This window comes from Passer montanus, unplaced genomic scaffold, assembly GCF_014805655.1.
Source record: "Passer montanus isolate IOZ18808 unplaced genomic scaffold, ASM1480565v1 scaffold20, whole genome shotgun sequence".
In the NCBI taxonomy this organism is placed as follows: domain Eukaryota; kingdom Metazoa; phylum Chordata; class Aves; order Passeriformes; family Passeridae; genus Passer; species Passer montanus.
Window position 1 is genome coordinate 8822197 of NW_024366592.1, and position 26091 is coordinate 8848287.

General features: G+C 41.8%; 1 protein-coding gene across 7 annotated transcripts in view; it reads left to right on the forward strand.

The window, feature by feature from the left end:
• Positions 1–1292: 1292 nt before the first annotated feature.
• KIAA1549 (KIAA1549 ortholog) overlaps positions 1293–26091 on the forward strand; it is a 142072-nt gene continuing 117273 nt past the window's right edge. For all 7 annotated transcript variants that reach the window (XR_005627352.1, XR_005627353.1, XM_039708056.1 and 4 more), the window contains exon 1: positions 1293–1833. Coding sequence is in view for 5 of the 7 variants with exons in the window: in XM_039708056.1 (XP_039563990.1) it covers positions 1722–1833 (112 nt within the window). In the remaining 2 variants the exon portion in view is untranslated. The remainder of the gene's footprint in view (positions 1834–26091) is intronic.

Consider the following 26091-nt stretch of genomic DNA (forward strand, 5'->3'; position numbering starts at 1 on the left):
ATTTCCATTGCCAAGGTCTCACCATGCTTTATTTTCCTTTGCTGAGTGACTAATACTTCAGTGTGATGTTCATTATGTGAGGTACAGGTATATAGTTCTGCATGTCAGCAAAATGAATCCTTCTCTCCCTCCATCCATCACTGGGAGTGAGTTGTTTCTGTTGCAATGGATGTGTTCCTGATGAACTGATACCCTCGTTAATTGTGAGTGCAGCTGAAAAATATGTGAGCCCAGCTCTAATCTGTAGTGGGATCTTTTCCCAGCTGTCCCTGGTGGGTGTTCCTTAGTGGCTGTGTGCCCTGGCAGCCAAAAGGGCCATCCATGTGCTAGGATGGATCCAGCACAGCATCTCAGGCCAGTCAAGTGAGATTATTGCTCTGCGCTGCTGCAACCTCACCTTGAGTTCTGTGTGCAGTTTTGGGTGCCACAATATAAAAAAAGAATCTAAAACTATTAGAAATCATCCGAAGTAGAGCCAGGAATGTGGTGAAGGGCTTGAGAGGAAACCATACAAGGAGCAGCTGAGGTTGCTTGGTCAGTTCAGCCTGGAGACCTCACAGCACTCTCCACCTGCCTCGTGGGGGGAAGCAGAGTGGCAGGCCCCGATTTCTCTCTGGTGACCAGCGACAGAACCTGAGGGAATGGCCTGAAGCTGTGTCAGGGAGATTTAGCCAGGATATTAGGAAAAGGTTTTCCCCCAGAAGGTGTTTATTCAGTGGAACAGGCTTCCCAGGGAAGTGGCCACAGCACCAAGCCTGACAGAGCTGAAGTATTTGGACAACACTCCCAAGCACTTGGTGTGACTCTTGGGGCTGCCCTGTGCAGGGCTCCCCTCCCAGCTCAGTATATTTCGTCAAAGAAGTGCTGCACACCCCTGCTCCTGAGGAGAGCAGGGCTCAGGACAAAGCCTGCGGTGAAAGGGTCCCCTGTCCTTATGTCTGCAATCTCCTGGACCAACTCTAATGCTGTGTGGATGTCCTGCCGCGCCCGTTGCTGTTCCAGCTCTCACACCTCCGCGCACCGCCTGAGGGAACACCCCAGGCACCACTCAGCCTGCCCTGAGGGCCCATGGACGGGACTAGCGGCTTCCCAACCTCGCTGTGCCAGGGGAGCGCGCAGTCAGGCAGCAGCGGGTGCGGGAGCAGACAGCGGCAGGCACCGGCCATCGGCCATCCCGGGGCACTTCCAGCGCCTTCCCGGGCGGGAGGCGCCGGGCGGAGCCGCGGCCGTGCCGCCCCTCACGGCCCCGCCCCCGCTCCCACCGCCCCGCCGGAGGGGCGGGNGACCGCCGCCGCGCGCCGGGTTCCGCCGGGGGCAGCGCGTCGCCGGCGGGCGGGGAGCGAGCGGCCGCCGGGTCCGGGCTGCCGCCACCGCCGCCTTCTCACACGTGAAGGGCCGCAGCCGTCCCGCCGAGGAGCCCCGCTATCCCGCGGTGCGGGGGCTTCCCCTCCGCCTGCCCTCCGGGCGCCGAGCCGCACCGCTCGCCCTCCCCCGCCGCTCCTGGGAGGCGCCGCGGCGCTGCCCCCGTGAGCGCTCCCCACGGGGTGGGCGTGGGGAAGGGTGGGTGCTGCGGCGGCCTCCCGTCCGCGGGCGTCCCAGCCCCGCCGGCGGTGGATGCGCCCGGGAGGAGCCGCCGAGCCCGCCCAGCCCTTCCAGCCCCCCGCGGGGGGGACGCGGGGACCGCCGCGATGACTTGACGCCGGGCCGGGCCGTGCCGTGCCATGGAGGGGATGACACGCTTCGCGGTGGCCGCGGCGCGGTGGCGGCCGGCGCTGCCCGCCCTGCTGCCGCTGCTGCTGGCCGTGCCGGCGCTGCGGGGCTCTCCCGCCGCAGGTAAGGGAACAAAGAGGGCCCGGGGGCAGGTGTGCGGGCCCGGGGGCCGTGCCGGGAGCGGCAGCGCCGGTAACAATGCGGCGGGGCCGGCGGGCGGGCGGGGGCCGGCGCGGCGCGGCCGGGGAGCCCCGCCAGAAAAGGCGCGCATTGTTCGCAGGCAGACCGAGAACGGTGCGGGGCCGCGGCAGCCGCCGGGCTCAGGGGCTGGGGCACGACCCGCGGCAGCGGAGGAGAGAAGCGGTGCGGGGACAAAGAGGGCAGCCGGCGTTTCGAGCTTGTAGGGTGTCCTGTGCCGGGCAGCGGTCACCGCGCGTTGTGGCCTCAGCGCCCGCGGCGGCTGGAGGTGCCCCGTGTCGGGCTGCGCTGGCACCTGCGGGGTGCATGCAGCGCAGCCTGGCTCTCCTTCGGCTTCCGAGCGACGAGGCATTCGGAGCCTCCCGAAACGCCCAGTACGACTTTCCAAGCACCGCCGTGGCATGGCTTGTGCATGGAGAGAACGGCTCGGGCTCCAGAGGGTGGTGAATTCAGTAGGTGTTTTGGAAAAACCATGAATCAGTGACCCTTTTTTTTTTTTTTTTCTCTCGTCTTTTCTCTTGTGGCTCTAGGTATCAAAATTAGTCTGTAGTTAAGCAGGAAAAACCGTGAATCAGTGACCCTTTTTTTTTTTTTCTCTCGTCTTTTCTCTTGTGGCTCTAGGTATCAAAATTAGTCTGTAGTTAAGCAGACAGTTTAATCACAAAGATGTCTCATTTGGTTCTGGTCCCATAGCACTTATTAGTTCATCTTTAAGACTTAAAAAAAATAGTAATAACTGTCATTTCATGGAAAGGTACAGTTTTACTGTAATTAGGTTTTCATTTTGGTAGATAAGAGGCATAAAGTAATACATTTTACACAACATCAGAAAGTTGTTGATAAGTGGCAAGAAGTGATAAGAGCCTGCAGTAACCTGTTTCATAAAGCGGACCAATTAGTGTTGACTCTTTTGTTCAAACACAGGAATTGTGGTGATTATTGTTGGGTGCTTAAGAGCCCTTCGTGTTATAAAACATGCTTATCTCTTTATAATAATCCTTTATACCACTTCAGAAAGTAGTTTGTGTTTTGGAGGTGACTAGTTAGCTTTCCAGGGAAGTTACACTCTCCTCCAGCTCCCGTCCTAGCCTACCAGAGATGTTCCATTCCAGGCTACATGAAAATTGATATTTAATTGTAAACTTCAGCAATTTTTCTTAAATAGATCAGGATTTGCATACAAATAGAAGGCAAAGCACTAGGTTTGTAAGTTGGAAATTTACTTGTGGTTTTTTGCCTCTGAGAATGGCTGGGCTTCTTCTGTATTTTCATAGTAAGTCAGTGAAGGCTCTTGTTTGTTTCTCTGATACATAGTAGCTTTTAATTAAACATGGCTGTGAATTTCTGTAAACAGTTGTGTGATTCTTGTACATTCTTGTATAACTTAAAAACAGCAGTAGAAAAATTATGTAACTCAGCCAGTGTTTGAGCTGCTGGAAGAGAATACTTAGAGACAACAGATCTTGCCCAAAGCACTGCTTTCCTGCTCAGTCTAGGGCAGGAGCCTTTAAGCTGTTTTCATTTGAGAGTCCTCTATGTTTTCAATTTCCACTGGGCATGTGAATCATGTGCAGTGAACTTGGGGATACCAAGAGTAAACTTGCTCTTCAGAGGATGCTTTTTTATTGGCATCTCAGAAATGGTCCATTGGTTGCAGAGATTTAAAGTCTGTAGGTTGAAGAGAGCAAGGATATTTTGTTCCTTTTCATTAAGGTGAAGTACTTTATTTAAAAGCATGACAGAAGTCTGATTTCTTTTTCTGGGGCCCATAAGGTTTAGAAAACATCCTCTTTATCAGAATCTTGTCTTCAGTGTTGAATGTTTTGATGGTGTAATGGGTGTTGTGAAACAGAAGAGCTGTATATTGACCAAATGCCCTAGGTTTGGGCAGCGTTCACTTAACTGATCAACATATTTATAACTCTTGTAAATCTCTCTAGGGTGCAGTTCTTCTGCCTTTCAGTGCCATGTGGTCTTGACCAGTCCAGGGACAGCAAGAGCAAACTCCTACAGCTCTGAGTTACACAGAAGGAGCATACAGTAAGAGTGGAGTGGCCCCTTATTGCAGTTGAAATAGCAAGGACAATACTTTAGAAAATTTAGTAGTTAAACAACTTGGGTTTTGGAATGCTTGGTCCAGCTCCCACAAAAGTCACATGTTGCTGAATCAGGGCTTCAGCTTCTCCAGTTAAGCAGATGCTGAACTCTTAGTATGTGGTTGGATGCCAGTGTGCTGAAGGTGGGTTTGCCTTTGAACACCTCAGCAAAGCAGGGCCTTGGCCAGGCTATTTGAATGTCTTGCTGCTCAGCACAGGCTGTGTTTTTACTTTTGTTTCATTGCACAATCTGCACAACTCCCGCACTGACAATCAGGAGGATTTATCTTGTCTCGCTGTGCTGTTTTCATGGGAGGGAGGAGAACTCTGTGTTGTGGACTCTGAAAAGACTGCAGTGGGTCTCCTCAGAGACTCGGGGACCAAAGGCAAGTTGTGGAGGTCAAGCAAGGAATCAGATGTAGCTGTCTTATGGGACAGTTGCAGGATATTGTTTATTCAACTTAATTGCATTAGTCTGTTGCAAACACTTGAGTTGGCATCATATCTCTTGTGGCCAGTTGAGCTTGTCAAGCTTGCTTCCAGTTCATTTTCACAGAAGACCCATATGGTTGGAGGATTCTCTTTATGACTGCTTTCTATGCTGTGCTTGCTTTATTTATGTCAGCCTCGTGTCTACAAGCTACACTTGTAGTCCTGCCAGAGGAAATGTGTTTTTTGTTTGCATGTTCTTTCAAGGAGTAAGAATGCTAAACAAGCTAGTGGACAGTGCAGCTTTTTGTTCAGTGATTTCTGTTTTGTGAGTGCTTTTTGTGAAGCAAGGTCTTAGACTTCTCAGGCGGGGCTTGGACTTGAAATACAGCATGACTTTAGCAAAGCAGGCTTTAACAGCTTTGACCTACCTTGGGTGATAGATTTCAGGAGCTGGGCACATTAAAGAGCAGTAACTCCTGCTGCAGTACAAATCTTTGTCTTGGGAAGCTGGTGATTGTGGTAAATGGCAGGTTCTGACATCCCAGTTCTTGCTTGTCAGTTCAGAATGTGTGTGCATGTGTGGGAGTTGCTTGGGAGAGAAATGAAGCAGAATAGACTTCTTAATAATACAGTCTCACTTCAGCTGTGGGAGACATGGCTTTCCTTCATTTGAAAGTAAATCTCATTGTGGCTGATGTCCTAAACTACCAGAGAGTCTCCAGTTCTGCCCATTGTGGCAGACAGTATGAATCACACTGGTTGTGTAAGAGTTATTGTGGATGATGTCCTGAAGTACCAGTGTGTCTCCAGCCTGGCCTGTTGTGGCATACAGCATGATGAATGCTAATTGCATAAGAGTTATTAAATACAGTGTGTTCTGGGAACCTGAGCATAAGGAAAAAAAGCTGCAAGGAAGTGGTTATCCTTTAAATTTTGTTGTAGAATGCCACAGTTTAGTAAAACAGTAGCGTTAAATGAACTTAATTATGCAGTCAATTTCTATTTTGGCTCATGTAAAGGAATTGCATTCTCATGGAGTCCTTATAAGTATGGACAGTGTTTCACTCTGGAGTTACCTGATGTGATGCCTTTCTAGCTCTTGAAAAGTCATATATTGCTGTGCTTTTCTGCAGTGATTGCCAAACACCCATGAATTCAATAACAAAATTGATTGATACTCCCTATATGTACTGTGTTTTCAGCTGTTGGTGTTACTGGAGACAGCTGTTTTGGAAGACTAAGGAAGAATCTTTTGTAAGAGCAATTCATTAGTGATGTATTTTTTTGGTAGTTTTTTTTTGTTTGTTTGGGTTTTTTTTTTTGTAACACATGAGATTGGGGGAAAAAAGGTAAAATTGACCATCAGTACTCATATCACTCATTTGTCAGTGTAAGTAATAGCATGTAAGATGCCCATATAAATATTGGCAATGGGTATGATTGTTCTAGATCTTATTTAAGCTGTAAGGTGTTGTAAGATGTGTCTGAGAAGTATTTCTGCTTTGCAGTGGAGTTGAGAACAAATTTAAATATTTCAGTTGAAATTTTGTGAAATGTGCATTTGGCTATGGGCTGAAGCTTTTTCTTCTTTGCAAAATATCAGCTGAAAGAGTTCAGCAACTTCTGATGTTGAGGCAAGAGGAAAACAATGGCTTCTGCTTTGAGTTCTGCCAGCTTCTTTTCTGAACAACTTTAATACACTTATGCTTTGGAGCAGTGCAGTTAAACTTTGCTGGATTGTGTCTGCTCTGAGGGGATTTTTTTCTCCAGTCTTGCTTTGAAAGTGATTTTTATTTTTTGAAAGCTTGTAATGACTGAATTTAGGTAGATGCGGCTGTATGAGAGAAGATGACTTTTTTTGTTCTTGGCTGAAGCTTCAATATGGACTAGTCTTGTTAGACCTCACCTACCTGTCGGTACTGACCTGGAGTATATGTGTTGCCTGGGCAGATGTACTCAGCACTCTTCCCATAGTCTAAAATGTTAGGTGAAAGATTGGACTTTGCTGTGAAAGTCTGTCTGAACTGCTTCAGAAGTGGGACTGGACTGAGATTCAGGGCTGAGAACTGAGCACCTGCCTGCCTTGTGTTTAAGGCCATGTCTCTGTGATGTGATGCTCTACTTTCTTGAGGGTGTCTTTGGCATCTGCCTTCTGGTGCACGGTTGTATGGTGGTCTTTGCATCAGGGCCAAGGGGGCAAACAGAAAGAAGTCTTTAGAAGGAGCCAACATGAGACTTAGGTTCAGTTTGAAGTAGGGTCTGAGGATCTTTTCAGTCACTCTTCAGTTTGTTGATGTGTGCAGAAACCTGGAAGTTGTAGGAGGGGAAGAGACACAAATTGCAAGAAGGTTTTTCAGGTGAAAGAAACTGGAATGGGCAGGGCATAAAGAGCAGGACGCAGGACAGTAAGTCAGGAATGTAAAATAGGTCTGTAGATGAGGGAAACTGCAATGCAGAAATGAATCCTAGGTGAAGCAAGCAATGCAGTTTGATAGTAGGATAAGCACACTGGGAAACACAGATGGACTCAGTTTAAAAAAGGAAAATAAGCATCAAGAAAAATAGTGTTGAAAGGATGAATCAGAAGTGGGGAAGACAAGGGACTGGGACAAGACTGGAGGAGATGTGACCAAAAGCATCAAGCTTGCAATTTAGAAATGGGAAAATGTGTGCCTGCTGCTTTGGGCCACTTCCTTCAAAATTTGGCACAGAATTCAGGGCTTCAGAGTGTTGGTCCTTTTCCCCTCTTAGCCAGAAGCATGATAATCTGCTGCTGCTTCTTGGAACATTTCATGAATGTGCATGAATCAGCCTTGTGACAGAAGTGTTTTTCTAAGTTTGTTTAAGAACTGGAAAAATTCCTGCACAAAAATTGTAGCAGCATATGAAGACTACAGAGACAAAAATCAGCAAGTTGGAAATATTGGCATTAAAATAACCTATTAATCCATACAGTTTTAGACTTCTGTACCTGCAAGCTGTTGTGCAGCTATGGCCACAAAGCGTGTATCCATATGGAAAACATTTATAGCTGTAGAGGCACATGCACACACCTACACACTGATGGGGCCATCCTTGTGCTCAGTGACTGATCCTGCTCTGGGGAAAAATGGGAACTGGATAGCAAATGAAGAGGTTGTCTGCAGGACTCTTGCTCCTTCTGTAGCAGATGTTTGAGGTGTGATATGAAGGGAGGGACAGGGAAGTTTGAATAAAGGTTTTGCTGTTAATGTAATCAAATGCTGTCCTGGACAATTGAGTTGTGTTGCTGTTGCAGAGTTTCAATGATGCTCAAGTTGCTTAAACCAAGCTTCCCACAGGTGGTCCCTAGCTGTGTGTGTTCCTCATTTACTGGATGTCAGACCTCTGGGATCTGTGTTGCAGAAATGCTCAGTCTTCCAGCTGCCAAATAAGTCAGGGGAAGCTGTTCTTAAATAGGTGTTGTGTCTGAAATTCTAAATACTAATTAATGTTTCAAATTAGGCTCTCAGAATTTGACCTTGTTTCTTAGTTTCACCATTTGTAAAGCGTGATTTCTCAGATGCAGTTCCTCATTTGGTTTTCAAGATCCTAAGGAATGTCCACGTGCAATAACAGTGAGCACAAAATGTTGGTCAGAAAGCCAGATTTTTGTCTTGAGAACAGTAAAGATCCAGCAGATGATAAACCAGTCTGCAGAACTTGACTCTACAGAAAACAAATATAAGAAATAAACTAGTTGTAAGCAAATAGAAAGTAAGGTGGTGGTGTAACATGATGTATTTACCACACTAAGATTTTTTTAGTGAGTTAACTTGCCTTAGAGATGGGAAGATGTACTGTGCTGTATTGAAGTGTAGTAGGATTTTGATGTTGGGCTTTTTTATAAATCAAATGTTCTTTAAAAGAAATCATGGTTACTGATGTTTACTCACTTTCACTTTTAGCAGTTTCAGCTTAGATCCCCTACCTGTTTGCTCTTCATATGCAAACTGTTTTCTAATCCTTTTAGTCCTTTTCCATTCTCCCCTCTGATTTGGAGAAGCTTCTCTTCCGTGAATTAATATCCTGTATAGAACTTTGATTTGTCTTCAGCCATCTGGTCAAGACAGCATGTTAGTTCTTGTGGTCTGAAATAGGTAAGAGGCTAAAATTCACCTGCTAGTAAGGGGAAGAGGAGGGAGGAATGGTGGAAACACAGTAAATCAAGGGCCTGAAATCCATGCTTTTCAGTAAGGGACATGCATAATAGTGTCATACTGAAGGACTCGAAAACCTACATAGCTCTAGGATGGGGACTAGACAATGTTGTAGGGTGTATTAAGGGTCCTGGTGTCTATCAGGGGTCATGGACAGAATGGGATTCAGCAGGATCCCAGTGTACTGGGCCTCATGAACACATTGGTTTTGGACTGGGCATATCCTGTGTAATAACTCAGTTGTTTTCTTCAGTAGCAGAAGAGCTCCAGCTGGAATGCTGTGTCTAGTAAAGGGCCTTGTCCTTCAAGGAAGAGACAGGCTACTAGAGACAGTTCAGTTCACAGAACTATTGGGACTGTCTAATGTAGAAAAAATGCCATGTGGACAGGATTTTATTCAAACATGTAAAATATTAAGCATAAAGGGAAAGGTAATAAATAGTTGTTTATGTTGAGGAAGAAAAGAAGACTTGAATTCAAGTAGACAAGACAGGTTTTCTAACTGCTGATCTTTTTAACAGTGAAGATAATGAAACTGTGAATTGCATGGTTTGGGGCAATAATGTAGTGTGTCACTGGAGTTGACAGATGAGCTTATAGAATGATCTAATAGAAGAGGATAGCAACAGTGATATGAAATACTTTGCAGTTCTGTTTTTGTGAGATACTACAAGTAATAAATAGCAAATAAATAAATGTCATTTATGTGCAGACTGCAGCATTGGTACTGATATTCATTACTGAGAACTTTGGTGTACTGATCAAATTAAGAAACAATCTGTGGTTTTTATGTTGGTTAATTTTCAGGATTATAATTTTTAAAGGTTTCAGAGAACATTTTGTAATCCTTGTTATAGTGTTTTTATCCATGGTACTAACAGGCAGGAGGAGCACACTAACTTCTTAAGTTGCTCTCCGTGCAAGTTCAGTTCGTGAAGCATTTTAGAATGCTGCATCACTGAGACAACAGCTACAAGGAAGTGGTATGGATGCGAGTCTGCATGTCTTTATTAATCAACTGAATTTTTACTAGCATTTTTATATCTTAGAGGTGGGAAAGAGAGATCAGTATTGAGATCAAAACACTGTAGTGCTATTACTATGAAATGTGTAGTTCGTCAAGCTGGGAACTTCTTCATCCTGGCACAGAATGTAGGATTTGCCCTCAAAGGAAGTGATGGTGCAAGCAAGAGGCCCTAAGTGATGGAAGACAATTGGGAGACTGGGCAAAGAAATGGCACCAGACCAACTCTTTCAGCTGCCACATTCTGTGTGCTGCTATCTCTGGGTCTGTGTCAAAGGGAGAAAACAAATCTTTAGTTCTTCAGTAGTTGAGAGACATCAGGTCTCCCACCTGGCATCCTGACTGGAGCAGAACTGCTAGGATAGCAGCAGGGGTGTCCTGGCTAGAGCTGTGAGCTTGTTGGGCTGGGCTCAGGTATGTGAAGTTCTCACTTCTGACAAAGCTTTTCTGGACAGTTAAGGCAGTGTGGAGCTGTCTTTGTGCCCTCTCTCTGAAACTGGTTGATGTGGCAGGGTGAGAGCAAGGGGAGATACAAATTTTGGTCAGGAGAGTACTGAAATAAGGAACAGCAGAGATAACACTGGGCTGGGGCTGTGGTAGGAGTGGGTGAAGTTGGGAATATAGATAAGGGTATCCATAATGGAAGGCTGAGTTGGGAAGTCTTGTGCTAAGAGGAGGGCTGCTTGATACTGCAAATTTGGAGGGGTTTTTGTGGCTGCCCGGAATATTTGACTTGAGCATCCTCACTTTAGAGCTGTGGAGAAGGGCATTATCTAAATGGGTAGCTGGTCTCAGTTTTAACAGAAAACTCTCAGATGTTTGGTAAGATAAATTCAAGAACTCTATATACACTCTGAAAATAAATGGTCACATAGGACAGGTAGATAATACAGATAAGGATTTTTTTTTCTTTAGTATTGATACAATTTACAGATTTTGTTTTCAGCCTATTTTTTCTTATTTCACACGCTCTTGTGTCGGGGTCAGCTGTTACTCGTCTCTACCCCAACACGGGAAAAGGTGGTTCTGGGCAGGCCGCACTTTGAAGGAGTCTGGACTCTTGCTTTTCGGTCTTCAGTTGAGTTTATTGTTCCTTATCTACAAAGTTTTTCTGTCTGTCCAGCCGAGGTCTGATCAGCAAGACAGCCAAGGGCACTCTCTCCCACCCACGGGGCGTGGACTGAATTTTTTACTGAATCTTTTCTGATACAGAATAAGAAAATTAAACTGTTATGAATTCTTATAAGAAAAGAGGGCTCTCCCTTTTTTGCTCCCCAGCCAGTAGTATATGGAGTTGGTTTGTGGAGAGTCTCTAAGTAAAGTTCTTTCCTGATTTAAAGGCAGCTGTTTAATGCTGCAGGGTGGTGGAGGGAGCATTTATTCTTCTAGTTGGGTGTGAACTTGATTAGATGCTGAGCCCGTCTCACCTTTTCCTGTGGCTCGTAATGCTCTTGTAAATAAATTCCTCATGTATGCAGATTGCAGTGAGCACTGCTCAACCACAAAGCCACAAGGATACAGCTGATACTACTTGGAGACAAAGCTCCAAGCATTTATGTAGCAGACCCCTCTGGGCTAGTATCAGGTTACTTTTTGAATGGGAGACAGGCGGTTGTTTGTCAGCTACGCTGGATTCTGGTTGGGTAACTTCTCCAGTGGTGGCTGTATTTAAAACTGAAGCTGCTGCAGAATTGGGACTAGCTTATGTGATATATTAGGATAGAAATTGCATGTCACAGAACAAAATCCTGATCTAGAGCAGAAGTCTGGTTTGAAGATGTTTTCAATTAAAATCTGTCAGTGACCTTACTTCCTGTGCTTGTGGTGAAGGATGAAACAGATTTGGGCTTCCAGCCATTGACATTCAATTTTTAGAAGATGTAATTTGTTCCATTCTGAAAGAACAAAAAAAAAAGATAATTTTCCTTTGTCTTTCCAGAGTGCATGTGCTTTTTATAGTAACTTGGTTTAAAAAATTACATAAATGCTTATCAACATGGTAATCAAAGTTTTCTCAAGAAATATTTTATCCAGTATTAATACAAGCAAGGAAGTGTCAAGAAAATAAATTGTATTAGTCTGTTTACTTTGCTTACCTCTGAGTAGTTACTTTGCTGCTTCTACCACAACCATGTTCTTAAAACTGTAAAATTTGTCAGAAGGATTAGGAAAGCTGAGGAATGTGAAATGAAAGTAAATCCAGTTTCTTTTTTAATTGACTGGATTCCAAGCAGACGGTGTCACTTGAAGGTATAATCTTCTTAACATCCTGGGAGTATTAGAAACTTAGAAACAAAACTGAATATAGTTTCTGTACTGACCTGTTCTTGTGATTCTTTAGTATTTACAGTTGCTGTTTACCATGCATAAAGTTTAAGCAGTGAAATCAGGTGAAAATAAGTCTAGAAACCTTCAGATTTTTTCTAAAATAATGCCCAAATGACAGTTTTGATGTATTTTTTTAATGAGCCAGAGCCATCATTGAAACGTGCTATTGTGTGAAACTGCACTAACAATTTAGAATGGTTGTATTATTTTATATTTGGAAATAAAACTCAGTCATTGGAGAATAGAATGCAGCCTTATGTTGGATCATATATTCAGTAAAAACAGCTATGTGACTTAGGTGAGATACTTCAGAAATATTCCCCAGTACTTTCCTTCATTCCTAAATGGTATCAGCCTTGAAGGCCACATTTAAAACTTGTAAATATGATGTTAAATAGCTTTCTAGCTCTTTCCAAAAGCAGAAATAAATATTTTACATCTTCTGAATGCAGGTGCAAGAGTTAATATACTTTATGAAGCCAAGTATGCTGAATTGAGTGAATACTTATAGCTCTTGCTTCCATTTCTCCTAATCAGAAATTACACTTCTAATGCATTAGTGGACATGGGGTTTATGAAAATGTATTTTGAGATTTGATGCTTTTAGTTTTGAGAGAACTGGAAAAATTGAGGATATTACCAGTAGGATGAAAGTAATGAATTAAATAAAACAGCAGCTATTTGGATTCTTCAGAGTGTTTAAGACCAATTCTTGTGGATGGAATTATTTGTAGGAGGACAGGTGAAAAGCACAGGTGCTTGCTAAGTATAGTTTGTTGTAGACAGGGAAAGCAACCACTCAGACCAGCAGGTGTTTGTGAAACACTTATCTAGGCTGAGGCATGTAGTGCTGGGTTATGCTCATATGTGTGTTTTGGTTGGTTTTTGGGGGTTCCCCCCTCCCTTGGGAGATGAAGGAAAATATTAAATCGGGTAGTTTATTTTTCATGACTGAACAGTGCATGAAGGTCGAAACCTGTCTCTGTTAGTTTGGCCATATGAACTCTCCCAAAGTTTAACTGGAAGCTCTGTCTCAAATTCTGTTTCTGTTGTGCTCACCTTGGGAGCTACCTCATACAGTAACCTGAGAGCAGCTTTGCTCTGGTAATTCTACAGTGCCTTCCTTAAGTTTCTTTTCCTGCAGTGGGAAGGAGCAGGAGCACAGTCTGACAGCAGGAAAGGACAGGGAGCATGTGGAGTTCATGAGATGGGGAACCCCAGTGACTAAAGCTCCCATTTGGGCTGTCTCTAAAAGCTGCAGTGTATTTATTGTGCTAACTTCAGTGTGGTTTATCCTGCTTGGAAACGTTATAAGGTCATAAGCTTCTTGATGCTTCCTGATTTGTTTCTGCAGTGTAAGAGAAATTGCATTATTGCATCCTTTGTAACTTCTGGGATTGGGTTCCTTGCTGCTTCAAAATTCCTGAGGCAGGAATTTCCTTTCTCTTCCAGTCTAAAGAATATAGAGCCTTTAAATTGGAGCTCTGTTGTCTCAAGCTAGGTGGAAAATATTGAAGTAGAAGTTTTGTTTGAAGCCTAAATATTTTTAAAGAACATTTATTTGTTTGATTTTTTTGTCATTTGCTTTCATGAAAGAATATCAAAGCCAATGGAATATGTTATTAACAATAAATGTTGTGCATGTCTCAAACTCCTGTTCATAGTCTCTTAGGGGAACAGGTGGAGTTTTTCCTTAATGTGTCAGATATTTTTTATATTGAGCACTTAAAAAGGACATGCTAAGTGTATTTTATTTTTAATTAAACACTTATGTTCATGCAGAAATTGTTCAGTGGCTGTGTAATTGAATTAAGAGTAGCATGACTTGTGATGATGTAGTCTCTGATAGCCGTGTCAATAGTCTATTTGCCATCCAAAATATCTTGCAGGCTTCCTCATACTATTCTCTGTTGGTGTTTATAGAAAATGGCACATTTCTAAATAAAAATCCTGCTTTGGTAAGTGGGCTGTTCATGAAGCAATCAATTTCTATTTTAAACAAGTAAACCCTCTAGATTTTCGTCTGTTTTTACACATTACAGCAGGTGTTATGTATATTTAATCAGAAGACACAGCAATAATAGTCATAGCTAGTCTTTTGAGCTCAGCCTTGTTTCACATCAATGTTTTATGTTTGTCTGGAATGTTGAATTGTCATAAAATGTGCCTGTTCAAATAGAGACACAAGACCAGGAGATTTTGCTACACAAACATGAAATATGGTTTCTTCTAACCAATATAGTAAACTTCAATTACTTTTTTTTTTTTTTTTGGGGGGGGGGGGGGAATTTTTTTTTGGATTTTTTTTTTTTTTTTTTTTTTTTTTTTTTTTTTTAGCAAACATTCCCCTCTCTGCTTTCCTCAATGCTTCTCTTATTTTCCCCTATATGCTCTATCCTATTTGCTACCTCTTGTGTCTTAGAGTGAAAGTTGCAGGGAGTTCCATCTTAGCTCTTACTGAAGACCAGGAAAAATTGATTCCTGGTCTTGTGTTGGTTCCTGATTCCATCTTGCATTGGTTTTTGCATTCTGTGTATTTCTTCCAGGATCTTAGCAGTAGAATTTGTTAGGCATGGGTGGGGTTTTTTCTTCTTGGGGAAGGGAATACTTGGAAAAAAGGGGAGGAGGAAGAAGGAGGATGTATCTCTTGCCAGACATGAATGATTCAATTTAAGATGTTTCTGTTACTTCTGTCTTAACTTGCCTCATCAGTATTTCTCTTTTTTTGGCATGTTTCTTGTATAGGCTATATTTTTCTTAAAGTAATTTATTGTGATATTTTTACTGTTTTGCCTTTTCCACTTTAAATGGGATAGTTCTTAAAATCCTTAATAGAGCACAGTCATGCAAACAATTGTATTGGCACCTCTGAGTGTAGCAATGAGTATCAGGGGACAGAAGGGAGCGGCAAGAACCTTTCAAAACACAGCTGCCACTGACAAAATGGCACCACAGCTCTCTTTTACTCTGAAATGAATTTGTTAAGGAGCAACTGAATTTGAACTTGCTTGATCTTAACTTGCCTCTCCTATTGAGAAACCACCATTTCAACAGCAGCTCCTGTCTCGTTTGGACTGCGTAACTTACTAGTAGTTTTTATGAATTGTTTGTCATTCTGGAAGTTTTACCGGCTGAAAGGAAAGTGGATCTTGGTTCAACTCAGAGTACATAATAAAAAATTCTTCTTTAAGGAAAAATTCCTATCAATGATTGAATTAAAATGTCTTCTTGGTCCTCTGTCATATTATAATTTGTAGTGAAATTTTAAGCTCCATAAATTGTCTAGATGAAGAATTTTTCCTTTTCTAGCTGAAGAGTATAGAGAGCCAGTGTGGTTGCTGATGCATTTTAGTACATCCTTTTTTACAGTTGATGCCTTCTGTTTCAGTCCTGGCTTCAACACTTGCCCTAGCCTGAGAATTATTTACTGCTCAGTCCCCATGTGACAGTTCCTTTCTTCACACTGTTTCTGCATGTGCTCTCCCTGTGTAGCCTCACGGGCCCAGAGCTTTGCCAAAGTGCTCGGCTTCCCTCCATCTGCTTGCTGCCCTGAGCAGCAGCACTGCTCCTGCCTCGTGGTCCTGCAGGGCTAGCTGGGCTACTGGCTAAACCACTACTGCTCTTGCCTTTTTGGCTCTCTTCTATTTCTGTACACTCAGTTGTCCAAAAGGAAGCCACCTTGTAGTTACACCTATATTACTGAGTGTACAAATCAGGCCATTGCCAGAAATTTGTTCTGGTCTAACGAGCAAAGCTTGTCAGTAGGGCAGCAAACGCATGCCTGGGTGTTCTGAGGTGAATCCAACACGTCTTCAGAGACCTCAATGCTCCTAATTCAGCAAGCTAGGCTGTCCAGGACCACGTGAAAAACGAGAAAATGTTGGGAGTGCAGGTTTGAGTGATCCAATATGAAATGGTAAAGGTCTAGCACCTGACTGGAATCAGGTGTTCTGTCATACATCGTGCTGTCTGCCTCCTACTGCTTAGGATGTTTTCTGCATCATCCAAGAGAGAGCAATATTCCAATTAGTGATCTTCAGCTTTAAATAGGTAGTGGAAATGTTTGTTTTTCCATCTGACTCAATGTTACCATGTGAGAGACAGGATTTGAAAACACTGTCAATAGTGGAGACAAAATATTTTGTAATGAACACACTCATCAATTCCAGCAGACTTTGCAGTTTTTTCAGCAGGATCTTGCTGGCATTGGCTGCTGGTGGCACTTTCCTGTGAGCAGGAGGGTTGAATTAATGGTGTGGGGCAGCAAGAACACTGACAGGCAGCATGGTGGCATGTCAGTTCTCTACCTTTTTTGATTGAAACTAATGTATTTTACAACAGAAAATGCATGAGTCTTTCCTGAATGTTATGATAGTGTGGAGAGTTGGGAGCAGAAAAGAATACTGAAATGTTGTGGAGAAAAGTATAAACCATCATGTTGCTTACTACAGTGTAAGTGGTTTTTATTTTTGTCATTGTGGTCTTTTTAAAGCCAGATGTCACAAAACTCAGTATTTTGTTTAATTTTGCATGTTGGCTTAATGATGTAAGAGTGTCTTGGGGAGAGGAAGCCTCCCCAGAGAAAAACTAATAGAAGTGAGATATTTGAGGCAGTGCATGTTGTAGTTCACTTGAGAGACTTGTGTGAAACTGGAAGTGTTGCCTTTATGGTTTCATTATAATGATTTAAATATCATCACATGGATGTAAAATGTTAACAATTCTAAAGCATCTCTGGCACCGAATTTAAAAAAAAGTCATTATTGCAGTTCTTAGTGGTGCCTAAAATGGAGGAGGACTTTTTATGCCATAATAGGCTTTCTTTGAAAAACAGAGTTCCTGATATGTCCCTCCATAACAGTGTAAAAGATTTAGACCTTACCATAGTTAGCTTCAACACTAAAATTTTATGCTGCCACCAAGAACTAATGCAGGAAAACTTTCCAGAGGTATATATTTCAACATAAAATCTCAGTCTAATTTCATTTTATTTACACTGAGAATTTTTGTGGGTTCTGTTCAATGCCTATTTGAAGATCAGTAATAGGTGATTCTCTGTCCATAATGTCTCGTGTAGTCTTTGAGATACTCAGGGAAATACGGAGATCTCTCATGATGCTGACTCTAGCAGATTTAGGCTCTAATTAGGGCTGGTTTATGTAAACTGGTTTGGGAACTGACAAGTTCTCAGTTTCCTCATCCCATCTGCATTCTTTCATGCAGAGAAAGGAGGAAAGAAAAAAACAACAACCCTGAAGGCTCAAGAGCACCATACAAATCTGAACATGCTGACCTTTAAAGAAAATTGCCAGTGTTGGAAATGCCAGGTTTTATTAAATTTTTGCAGGTTAGATGGACTTTACTGGAACCTTTTTCGCACCAAAGGAAACACCAAAAAGTGGTTTTGCTGAGAAGTGGTACTGTAGTGAATATTCAGATGTTCATAGGTTTTTTTATTTTTGTTAATCCCTGTCATGTTCCCTGTTATAAAAATAGTGGTGTATGACACAAACTTGAGGAAGGAGCAAGAATTTGCATGCAGATTTACCAGTCTCCTGTAAGGAAACTGTGGCACAAGCTTGATGGAGTGAGCTGCTTCTCATCAGTCACTTGAGTTCTACAGAGCAGACATGAGAGTAAGACATCTCTGAGATGTCCCAGATGTTTTGTGAAAAAATGGTATCAATAGCTTGTTTTTTAATATACAGGTTTTTCTTCTACCTAAACCAAGCTTGAGTCAAAAGCACAGGTGCTGACTTTGCAGATAAACTTGATTCTTCTGTCAGCAGCATCACTTTTTGGCACCCACAACACAGATGCTGATATACTGCTGGCATTTGATAACTGGGGGCTACTTTTTACAGGCTAAATGTCTTGAGAGTGTCATTTTGGCTTGGTTAAATACAAAAGTTTCTTTCACTTTACATGTACTTCAGTTTATGATGAGATTAACGGTCCAAGAAATGCAGTTTACCTCAGAAATGCTTAAAATGAAATAATCTCCCGCTTAGAGCCCTTGGAAACTGTCTTCCATGCCAGGGTCTAGTGTCTTTATTGAACTGGATCTTACCCTTCATGAATGTATCTAGTGCACGTAGTGAAATCCTTCTTGATGAAGGAGAGAAGGCAGTTTCTAAAATCCTCTAGCTTGTTAAACCTGGAAATGTACTGGATAAGAGGGGAGGAAGGACAGAGGAAATGAAACATTTTGTTGATTGGCTTAACTTTCTAGAAGGTGCATGGACCACACTTGAATCTTGGCATTACAGTAGAATAAAACATGATAAATATCTTTAGTCCTGTGGTTTGGACTATTTTAGATCCCTAATGACAGAGGAAGGAAGGCTCTTTTTTTTTTTTTAATTCCTGACTTGTTTAAAACCCTATTTAAGTGATTTTATTCCCCAGTAACAGAAGTTAATAGAATAAAATGATGGTGAGGAGAGGAAAGGAATCCTGTGCAGCCCTTTGTTGGTATTGTTGGCATTATCAAATTTCATATTTGCTATGAGGAGCAATTGTTAACTATGTTTAATGAAAGATACCACATACATTGTCATTTAGCACAACTGGATTATTGATAGTGAGAAACATTACTGAGTATGTTTCCCCTTTTATTCTTCAGCTGTGGGGACAGGAACATTCAGTTTTTAGGTTACAATGGTATCTGCATTGTATTGAAGTGGTTTTAGCCCAGCATAATGAATGAACAATTTAATATTTTGAGTGTAGCCTCTTGTCTTACGACTATGGAAAGACCCACTATTGCAACTCCACCTGTTTCTGTGAGATTAATCCTTGGGTAGCATTTTACAGGTGTTCTGTGCATTGTCATTTACACAGTTCTGCCATGAACTATTACAAATTATCACACAGGGTACCAAGCCATGACAAATGTAGCACACTGCTTGCAAATGTGAGGGGGATGTTGCTGGTTTAGGGTTCATTAAGCTTGTCAGAGATGTTGGTTTGTCTGGCAAGAGACATGAGGTGACTTTCTGGATTGCAGAGATGTTATTGGGAGTTGGGAATGACATGTCCTGTGGGAGCTGAGTCCTTAAAAGTGTACTTCACAAAGGTACATCTGTTGTGATAAAGTATAAGCTTTAGATTAAAAAGCTTATTAAAGCCATTTGTTTAAAGATGCAATAGAACAGTCATCAGCATGTTATACCAAGCTTTGTTCACTAATATTTTGAGTAAAATATGTGTAGGAAATTTCATTTTGATTGTTTTTGTGGGTAGGTTTTTGTATGAATAGCACAGGGAGACTGAACTGATTTCTCCAGAGATAAACAGTGAAGTTCTGTATTGATAAGATGGCAAAAAATTCTGAAAACCAGTCATGTGGGGCCGAAGGGAATGTATCAGGAGGAGGAGGAGTTTGGTGGGCTGTTGAGGAGGAGCTCACTGTGCAGCAGTATGGTTGGGAAAACAGTTTAAATGGATGAGTGGAAGCTGGGAAGTTTTCCCACCTGTGTGCCAGCTGTGTGGTAGCTACAAATGTCAACTGCTCAGGAAGGATGTTGATTGACTAAGTGGGAATGGTTCAGAGAATATCCCTGTGATGCTTTGGAAAGGATGGTTCCAGGTGAAAATGTCAAAAATAGCAGCCTAGCTACCATGCTCTAGAAACAATGGAGATGTGACTTAATTTCTGTGTTGTGAAAATTATTCAGTAGTGGAAGGGCTCTTGGACCGGATAGGAGAGATTTTCAGTGAGGGGAAATCGAAGCTGAAGAACACTGGAGTGGAAGTTACAAGATTTGTAACAATGAGGAATAATTATCTGTAGAGCAACTTACTGTGTTGGAAACTTTAAAAAGCAAGAGTTAACTTAGGCAAGATTCATGAACAAATTAGGCTACTGATGGGGATGGATGATCACATTGTCACTTTCTGTCCTTATAGGTTTATGGCTATGTGCTGTAAGAGTGACATTATGGAGTCTAATCATGTAGCATGGAATGTAATTCTCCTTTCCCTTGACTCCAGTCACCTTCTATTGGAATAAATGTCAAAACGTGCTCCAACCAAGAGCATGAGACGTTGCTTGTGTTTGTTTCCCTTGGCTGGGATTTAGAGGAGATTGATGCAAATTTTTAGTGGTTTGGAAACATTCACTTGTGTACCAAGAAATATCAAGATGGTCATGAATTGCACTAAACTTACAGAATGTGACGTTGAAGCATAACATGCAGTTTGATAAAGAAAACTTTGGCTTATGTAACAGTTTGGAGTGTCATTCAGGAGCATACAATGTTCTGGAGAGTGACAAGGCACAGCATGGATGCTGGTGGTGCCAGCAGTGGGGAGCTGGAGGTGAGCTCAGTCCCTGCCACCCAGGCTGCCTGTGCCTCTCCCTTTTTCCAGGAGGTGCCAGAGAGGAGTAGAGGTGTTACACAGACTGTTGGGTACCCGTGCTGGGAAGGGTTCTGTGGGTGTAGAAGCAGATGGTTGTGTTTGGATGATATTCTGAATTTCCATGGAGAGGCAAGAAGAAAGAAGGAAAGGAAAAGAAGTCTCAGAGTCAACTTTTCTACCAAACAAGAAACTCCCCAGAGATGTGTGCCACCACAAGTAAGAGGTAGCTTTAGAAATAAAACTGGAAGTAGATCAGACACCACCACGTTCTTCCCCTACTGAGTGACTCTTCTGTAGTAAAGGTTTAATTTACTTGGAATATTTGTAGTATTTCTTTAAAAAAAAAGTTTACATGTTACTGGCCAGTATTATTTGTAGAAGGCTCCCCTCAAGCATATTTGCACACTGGCAGTTGTCAGTGTGCACAGAGTGGTTAAGCTGGAGTGATTTCAGCTGACACTCCTGTAGCAATGGAAACTCATTAATAAATAATTCAGTGCAGCACTATGGAAGCTGATATCTGTGGTGGACAATCTCAATAATTTTAATGACTCTCTCTTTCTTCATTGCTCTGTTAGCTACTTAACAGAGTGTTTGTCATTTTAATCTGTGATTGGAGGGGGACAGCAACATCTCAGTAGTTTTGTGTGGTTTTCAGCTGTGACCTTTAAGGTCTCGGCGAAGTTAAATGGTAATGTAGGGTCTTGCTGTGCTGTTCTGAGGAGAGGTCCTATTCATGTTGTAGTTGCTGTGCTGAAGATGGCATCATCTGTCTTGGACCCTTCACACCAAGTTCATTTACTGTTTGCTAGCTGAACTCGTTTGTATTTGTTCAGCTCAGTTGTTTACTGCTGAATTTCTACCATGTTCAGAAATCCTTACTGAATTCACTGCTCCACAGGCCATATGGAGCAGAGCTGACTTTCTTTAACTTGTAGACTTTGAGTAACTAGGAAGAGGTGGTGGTGATAGGCTTTTCCCTTCTGAGTTTGCTTTTCTGGGTGTTTTGTGGTCTTCCCCAGGAGACTGGGAAGTAATGGTTGAAAAATCTTGCTGTAATGACTTCTGGGGTTCACAAATCCAGTTTTACACCAGTTTTCAGACTTAGTTCAGTGGTTGACCAAGAAAAGCAGTGATTGGAGAAAAGACCAGCTGGATGAAAATGAGGCAACTTTTTGGTTTTTCATTGGAGAAATGCATGTGTCTCGGAGTGTTTTTTATTGCTGATGCCCTTTATTTTATTCACAGGTAACAGAAAATGTGAATGCTAGGCAAGAATAAAAAAAGTGGAAGAGGAAAGATGATGTGATTGAACAGAGTTGTATTCTGAGAGGTGAGGGCAGAGGACAGACTTGAAAAAGGCATGGCAGATAAAGGTGCAAATAGAACAAAAAGACCAACAAAAGAAAGAACAAAGAATAAAAATAGGATTTTCAAAACCAGTTTGTCTAGGAATCTGTGTTCCCTTGAAACAAAACTGAAAGCCTCCATTTCACTAGGTAGTGGTACATTCCAGTAAAATTATTCAAAAGCTCCACTCCCACACCCAAATACATTAATGTGCAAGAATTGTCTGGCAAAAAATACTGCCATTTATATAGGAGCATTTGATGAGGAAAGCTGCTATTTTGGAGGAAACCAAGACAAGTCTGTGTCCCTTATGTTTCTCTTGTAATGACAAAACTTAATTGTCAGTTAAAACCTGACAAACTTTAAAGGTATGCTGTGTGTCCATGACTTAGTGAAAATTGAATTCCGGTTAAAGTGAGGGCTGTAACTTGTGTTGCAAAATGTTGCATACAGAACAGCATATTCTAAAGTAATGTAAATTCATGGAATATGTATTATGTAAAGATACATAGTGTTGGAATGAATGATGGCACTTCCATGGAAGTTGTGGGTCAAGTTTTCAAGCAAGTGTTTAGATAAAATTCTTGAGCTAAAGTTCTCAATCTTGCATGGTCACATGAGGAGAAAGTTGACTTCCATGAACCAGCTGCAAATTTCTTAAAGGAGGGTAGTGATTCTATTTTATGTGGTTTATATTTATGCTACTGTAAAGGTTCAGATTAATTTCTGAATAGACTTCTAGGAGGAGATAACATTTTACCAACAAAACTTTGATTCACAGAGAGTGTTAGAAGTGCTTTAATGAACAGTTTAAAAAGCACCATATGTTTTGATAACATGCTCAGCTACTTTCATGTCTGGAGCTGTGTGTTTAGTGTGCTTTATCCACATGGCAGATCCTGAAATCTGTTCCGGCATTACTCCTGTCTCTGCTGTTTTGTAGCAACGGTCAAATTAATTCTTGTTACTCATAACTAACAGAGCAAACTTGTAGTATTCGTTTCTCTGATGTTTATTCTAGTTTTTTTGCAGTTGAATGCAGTATGAATACAGTATTTTCCAAGTGTTTGTCTAGGTTTTTTTTATTAACATCCGATGGCATTGAATTTCACAATTTCATTATGTTTGGGGGGAATTTAATTTCTCACTCTTAAATTTACTCTAGTTGATGCCTGTTGGGACCCAGGCCATCTCTGGATGCCCTGGATGTCTCAAAGCCCTGGCAGGGGCTTGGAGACCCTGGCAGGAAGCCAAAGACACCTGGAAATTCGACCTTAATTCATGGAGCAAATTGCCAACCTTATATAAAGAATTACAGGCCACAAAACTTTATGTAGCATAGTAGTGGGAATCACAGGGTGAAGGGAAAAACTTTGGAGCACTGTACAGGGGGGTTTTGTATGTTGTACAGGGGGGTTTGGAATTCTGTACATGGGGGTCAGGAGTTCTAAGATGGAGGGATTTGGGTGTGCCCAGTCTTTCTTCTTTCTTCTCGTTGGCATCCATGTTCAGGATGATGTTGGCATGTGTGGACTGGTTCATAGAGAAAGTGCACTTGCCAACAAGGGCAGAAAGTATTGGAAATTGAAGGTAAATATCTTATACGTAGTTTTTACTATAAAAGAGACAACCGCCCCGTGGGCGGGAGAGAGTGCCCTTGGCTGTCCTGCTGATCAGACCTCAGCTGGACAGACAGAAAAACTTTGTAGATAAGAAACAATAAACTCAGCTGAAGACCAAAAAGCAAGAGTCCAGACTCCTTCTTCAAAGCGCGGCCTGCCCAGAACCACCTTTTCCCGTGCTGGGGCAGAGACAAGTGACAGCCGACCCTGGCAGATGCCTTTATTGAATTTTTTAACAATTTATTCTGAAACATTGTAATTTTTATTTTAAATTAATCACATCTGTCCTGCTTGTGGCTCTAGAAGCCTCATTCTCATAATTTCACTTCTGTTGTCTCTTCTCTAGTCTGAAAAAATCTTGCAATGGAATCAGCCTGTACCTACACTTTATCCTTAATTTTCTCTGAGACACCTCTGTTTCGCTGTTCTTGGGGTGATAATTATAACCATGCAGCACTTGAGATGAGATCACAATGTTTGCATATAGTGTGGCATAATAACATGTTTCTGTTCTTGTTCTCTGCTCCTTTCCTAGGAGTCTTTAGTATTCTGCTTTGTACCTTTGACTTCTGATGAGCACTGAATGGGCATTCTGAAATCATGGTGGATCATACTTTACAGTCTCTTTTCCCAAGTTAGTAATAGCTAATTTGAGCTTATTGTTACGCCTGTAGGTAGAGTTTTCTTCCTGTTTATATTTTGCCTTCACCAATATTGAATTTTACCTAACCTGACATAGACCCATGGCTTTGGAAGAGCCTTCCACTGTTTTTCAGCGTCAGTTTCCAGTTGGGATTTTCCTGAAACACTGTTGGCAGATGGTGTCAACTTCACTGCTTTGCTCCTGATCACATTTTGAGGACATTTAGCATTGTAGCTGCACCTCTGCTGAAAATATTTTTGCATTCTGAAGCTTTTAAGTGGTTTCTGCTGGCACCTTGAACTTACTCCATAGTGGTTAAATTTAAGAGTTTTGACCAAGAGTCTTGCTTAAGACTGTAAATCCAGTTTAAATTGTTTCAGGTGCATTAAGATTGTGTACAGACTGCTCTTCACTGTACTGTCACTGACAAGTGAGAGACAATTTACTTATACTGAAATTATTTGTGAACCTCTGAGATTACAACTATTAACTCTTTGACAGATCATTGTCCTTAGTCCATCTGTGCAGCACAATTAGGTAGCAGATCCAAAAGAGAAATGTTGATGGATTATAGGGAACTCTAGTCTCTTGAAACTATCAGTCTGAACAAGAGTAATCTTTAGGTGGGTTTATTCAAAAAGTAGTTCTTTTTGGATACTCTCAGGATGAGCTTGGGGGGCTTCTGTCTGCTGTCAGTAAAACCCAACTCCTGGAAGTGGCTGTGTGTCACTGTTGTACACCCAGCACTTGGGTCTAGAAGTACTGCATCTTGTGAGATTTACCTTTCAAGTATTTGGCTGCTATCAATGGAAAGAAAAGTAATTTTACTTATTCTTTTGGCTTTCTTGGGGATTTGGCAACCATTCACGAATGTTTTATTTTTTGGTTTATGCTGTACCTATTTGCATTCAGTTGGTAAGCAATTTGGAATTATTTGTACTGCTAGCAAAGATCTGTGTGAATGAAAATTATCTGCATGAATGAAAATGTTCTAGTTTCTTTTTTTATGTGTATGTACAGCCATGAACCAGCAGAAGTGAAGAATCGGTATGTTTATTATACCAGTTCTAAGGGGGCTGAGAATGCAGCTGAAATTACTTAAAAGCGAATAGCTGGACCTCAAGATACCGTGTGTATCTGAACTCAACATATCATTGATTTTCTCCTGTTTCTCTGATGTAAATGTTTATCAGTGAACTTAAGGATTGTATGGTAGTAGGCAACATGGCCCATAAATTTTAAGATCCCATAAAATAAAGCTGTGTATTAAAACTCATACATTTTCAACAAATTTTTGACTCATATCTTAAAATCAAACAATGTGTAAGTGTTTAATAACCTTCCAGTCTGTCCTCAAGCTGCTGAGTTGATGTGATTCATCAGATCATCCTAAGTGGTGGATGTTCTCTTGTGAAATCACTCTCTTAAAATGAAGGGGTATAATTTTCTGCAACTCTCGAGTGGGATCTTCATATAGGAAACCCATTTATCTGGGATATGCAGCATATGTGCGCACATAGCATCCAAATCTTGCCAACTGTTGCTGTGGAGGAATTTTTAGGAGGAGGTGTCTGGAAGCAGTGAAGCCATGATTTGTTGTCTGTTCCAGAATGATATGCTTAACATTTTTTGCGTTATTATTAGATTAATTATTTTTGGCTATACATGGTTTCCCATCACCTTTGGAGTGGCCTTTGCTTATTGAGATGGAGCTGCATTTAGCAACCAAATCTTCTGGAAGACTTGCTGCAGGTGTGAAGGTAAGTAGGTACTGGATTGTCATGCCCAAGCAGCTAGAGATATGCCAAAGGGGACAACAGTATGCAAAGCATTTTTAAAAATTGTGTAAGCCACTCTAATAATCTCAATTGTGAAGGCACTAGAAAGATTGCTGAAAAGACTGAAAATTTTCATTGTCAAGGCCACTTATGAACAAGGTCTCATATAATAAACTTAGATGTCACTTTCATCTGTTCTTGCTTATTAACAAAGATTGGGAGAGCAGTATAAATGGTAGCCATCACTCCTCTTGAAATCCTCAGAGGAAGTTATGTTCAGGGTCATATAATTTCCTAACCATACACAACATCCCAGCTGATGTTTACAATCCTTGCAGATGACAGCAGGCTGATAAGCCATGCAGCTG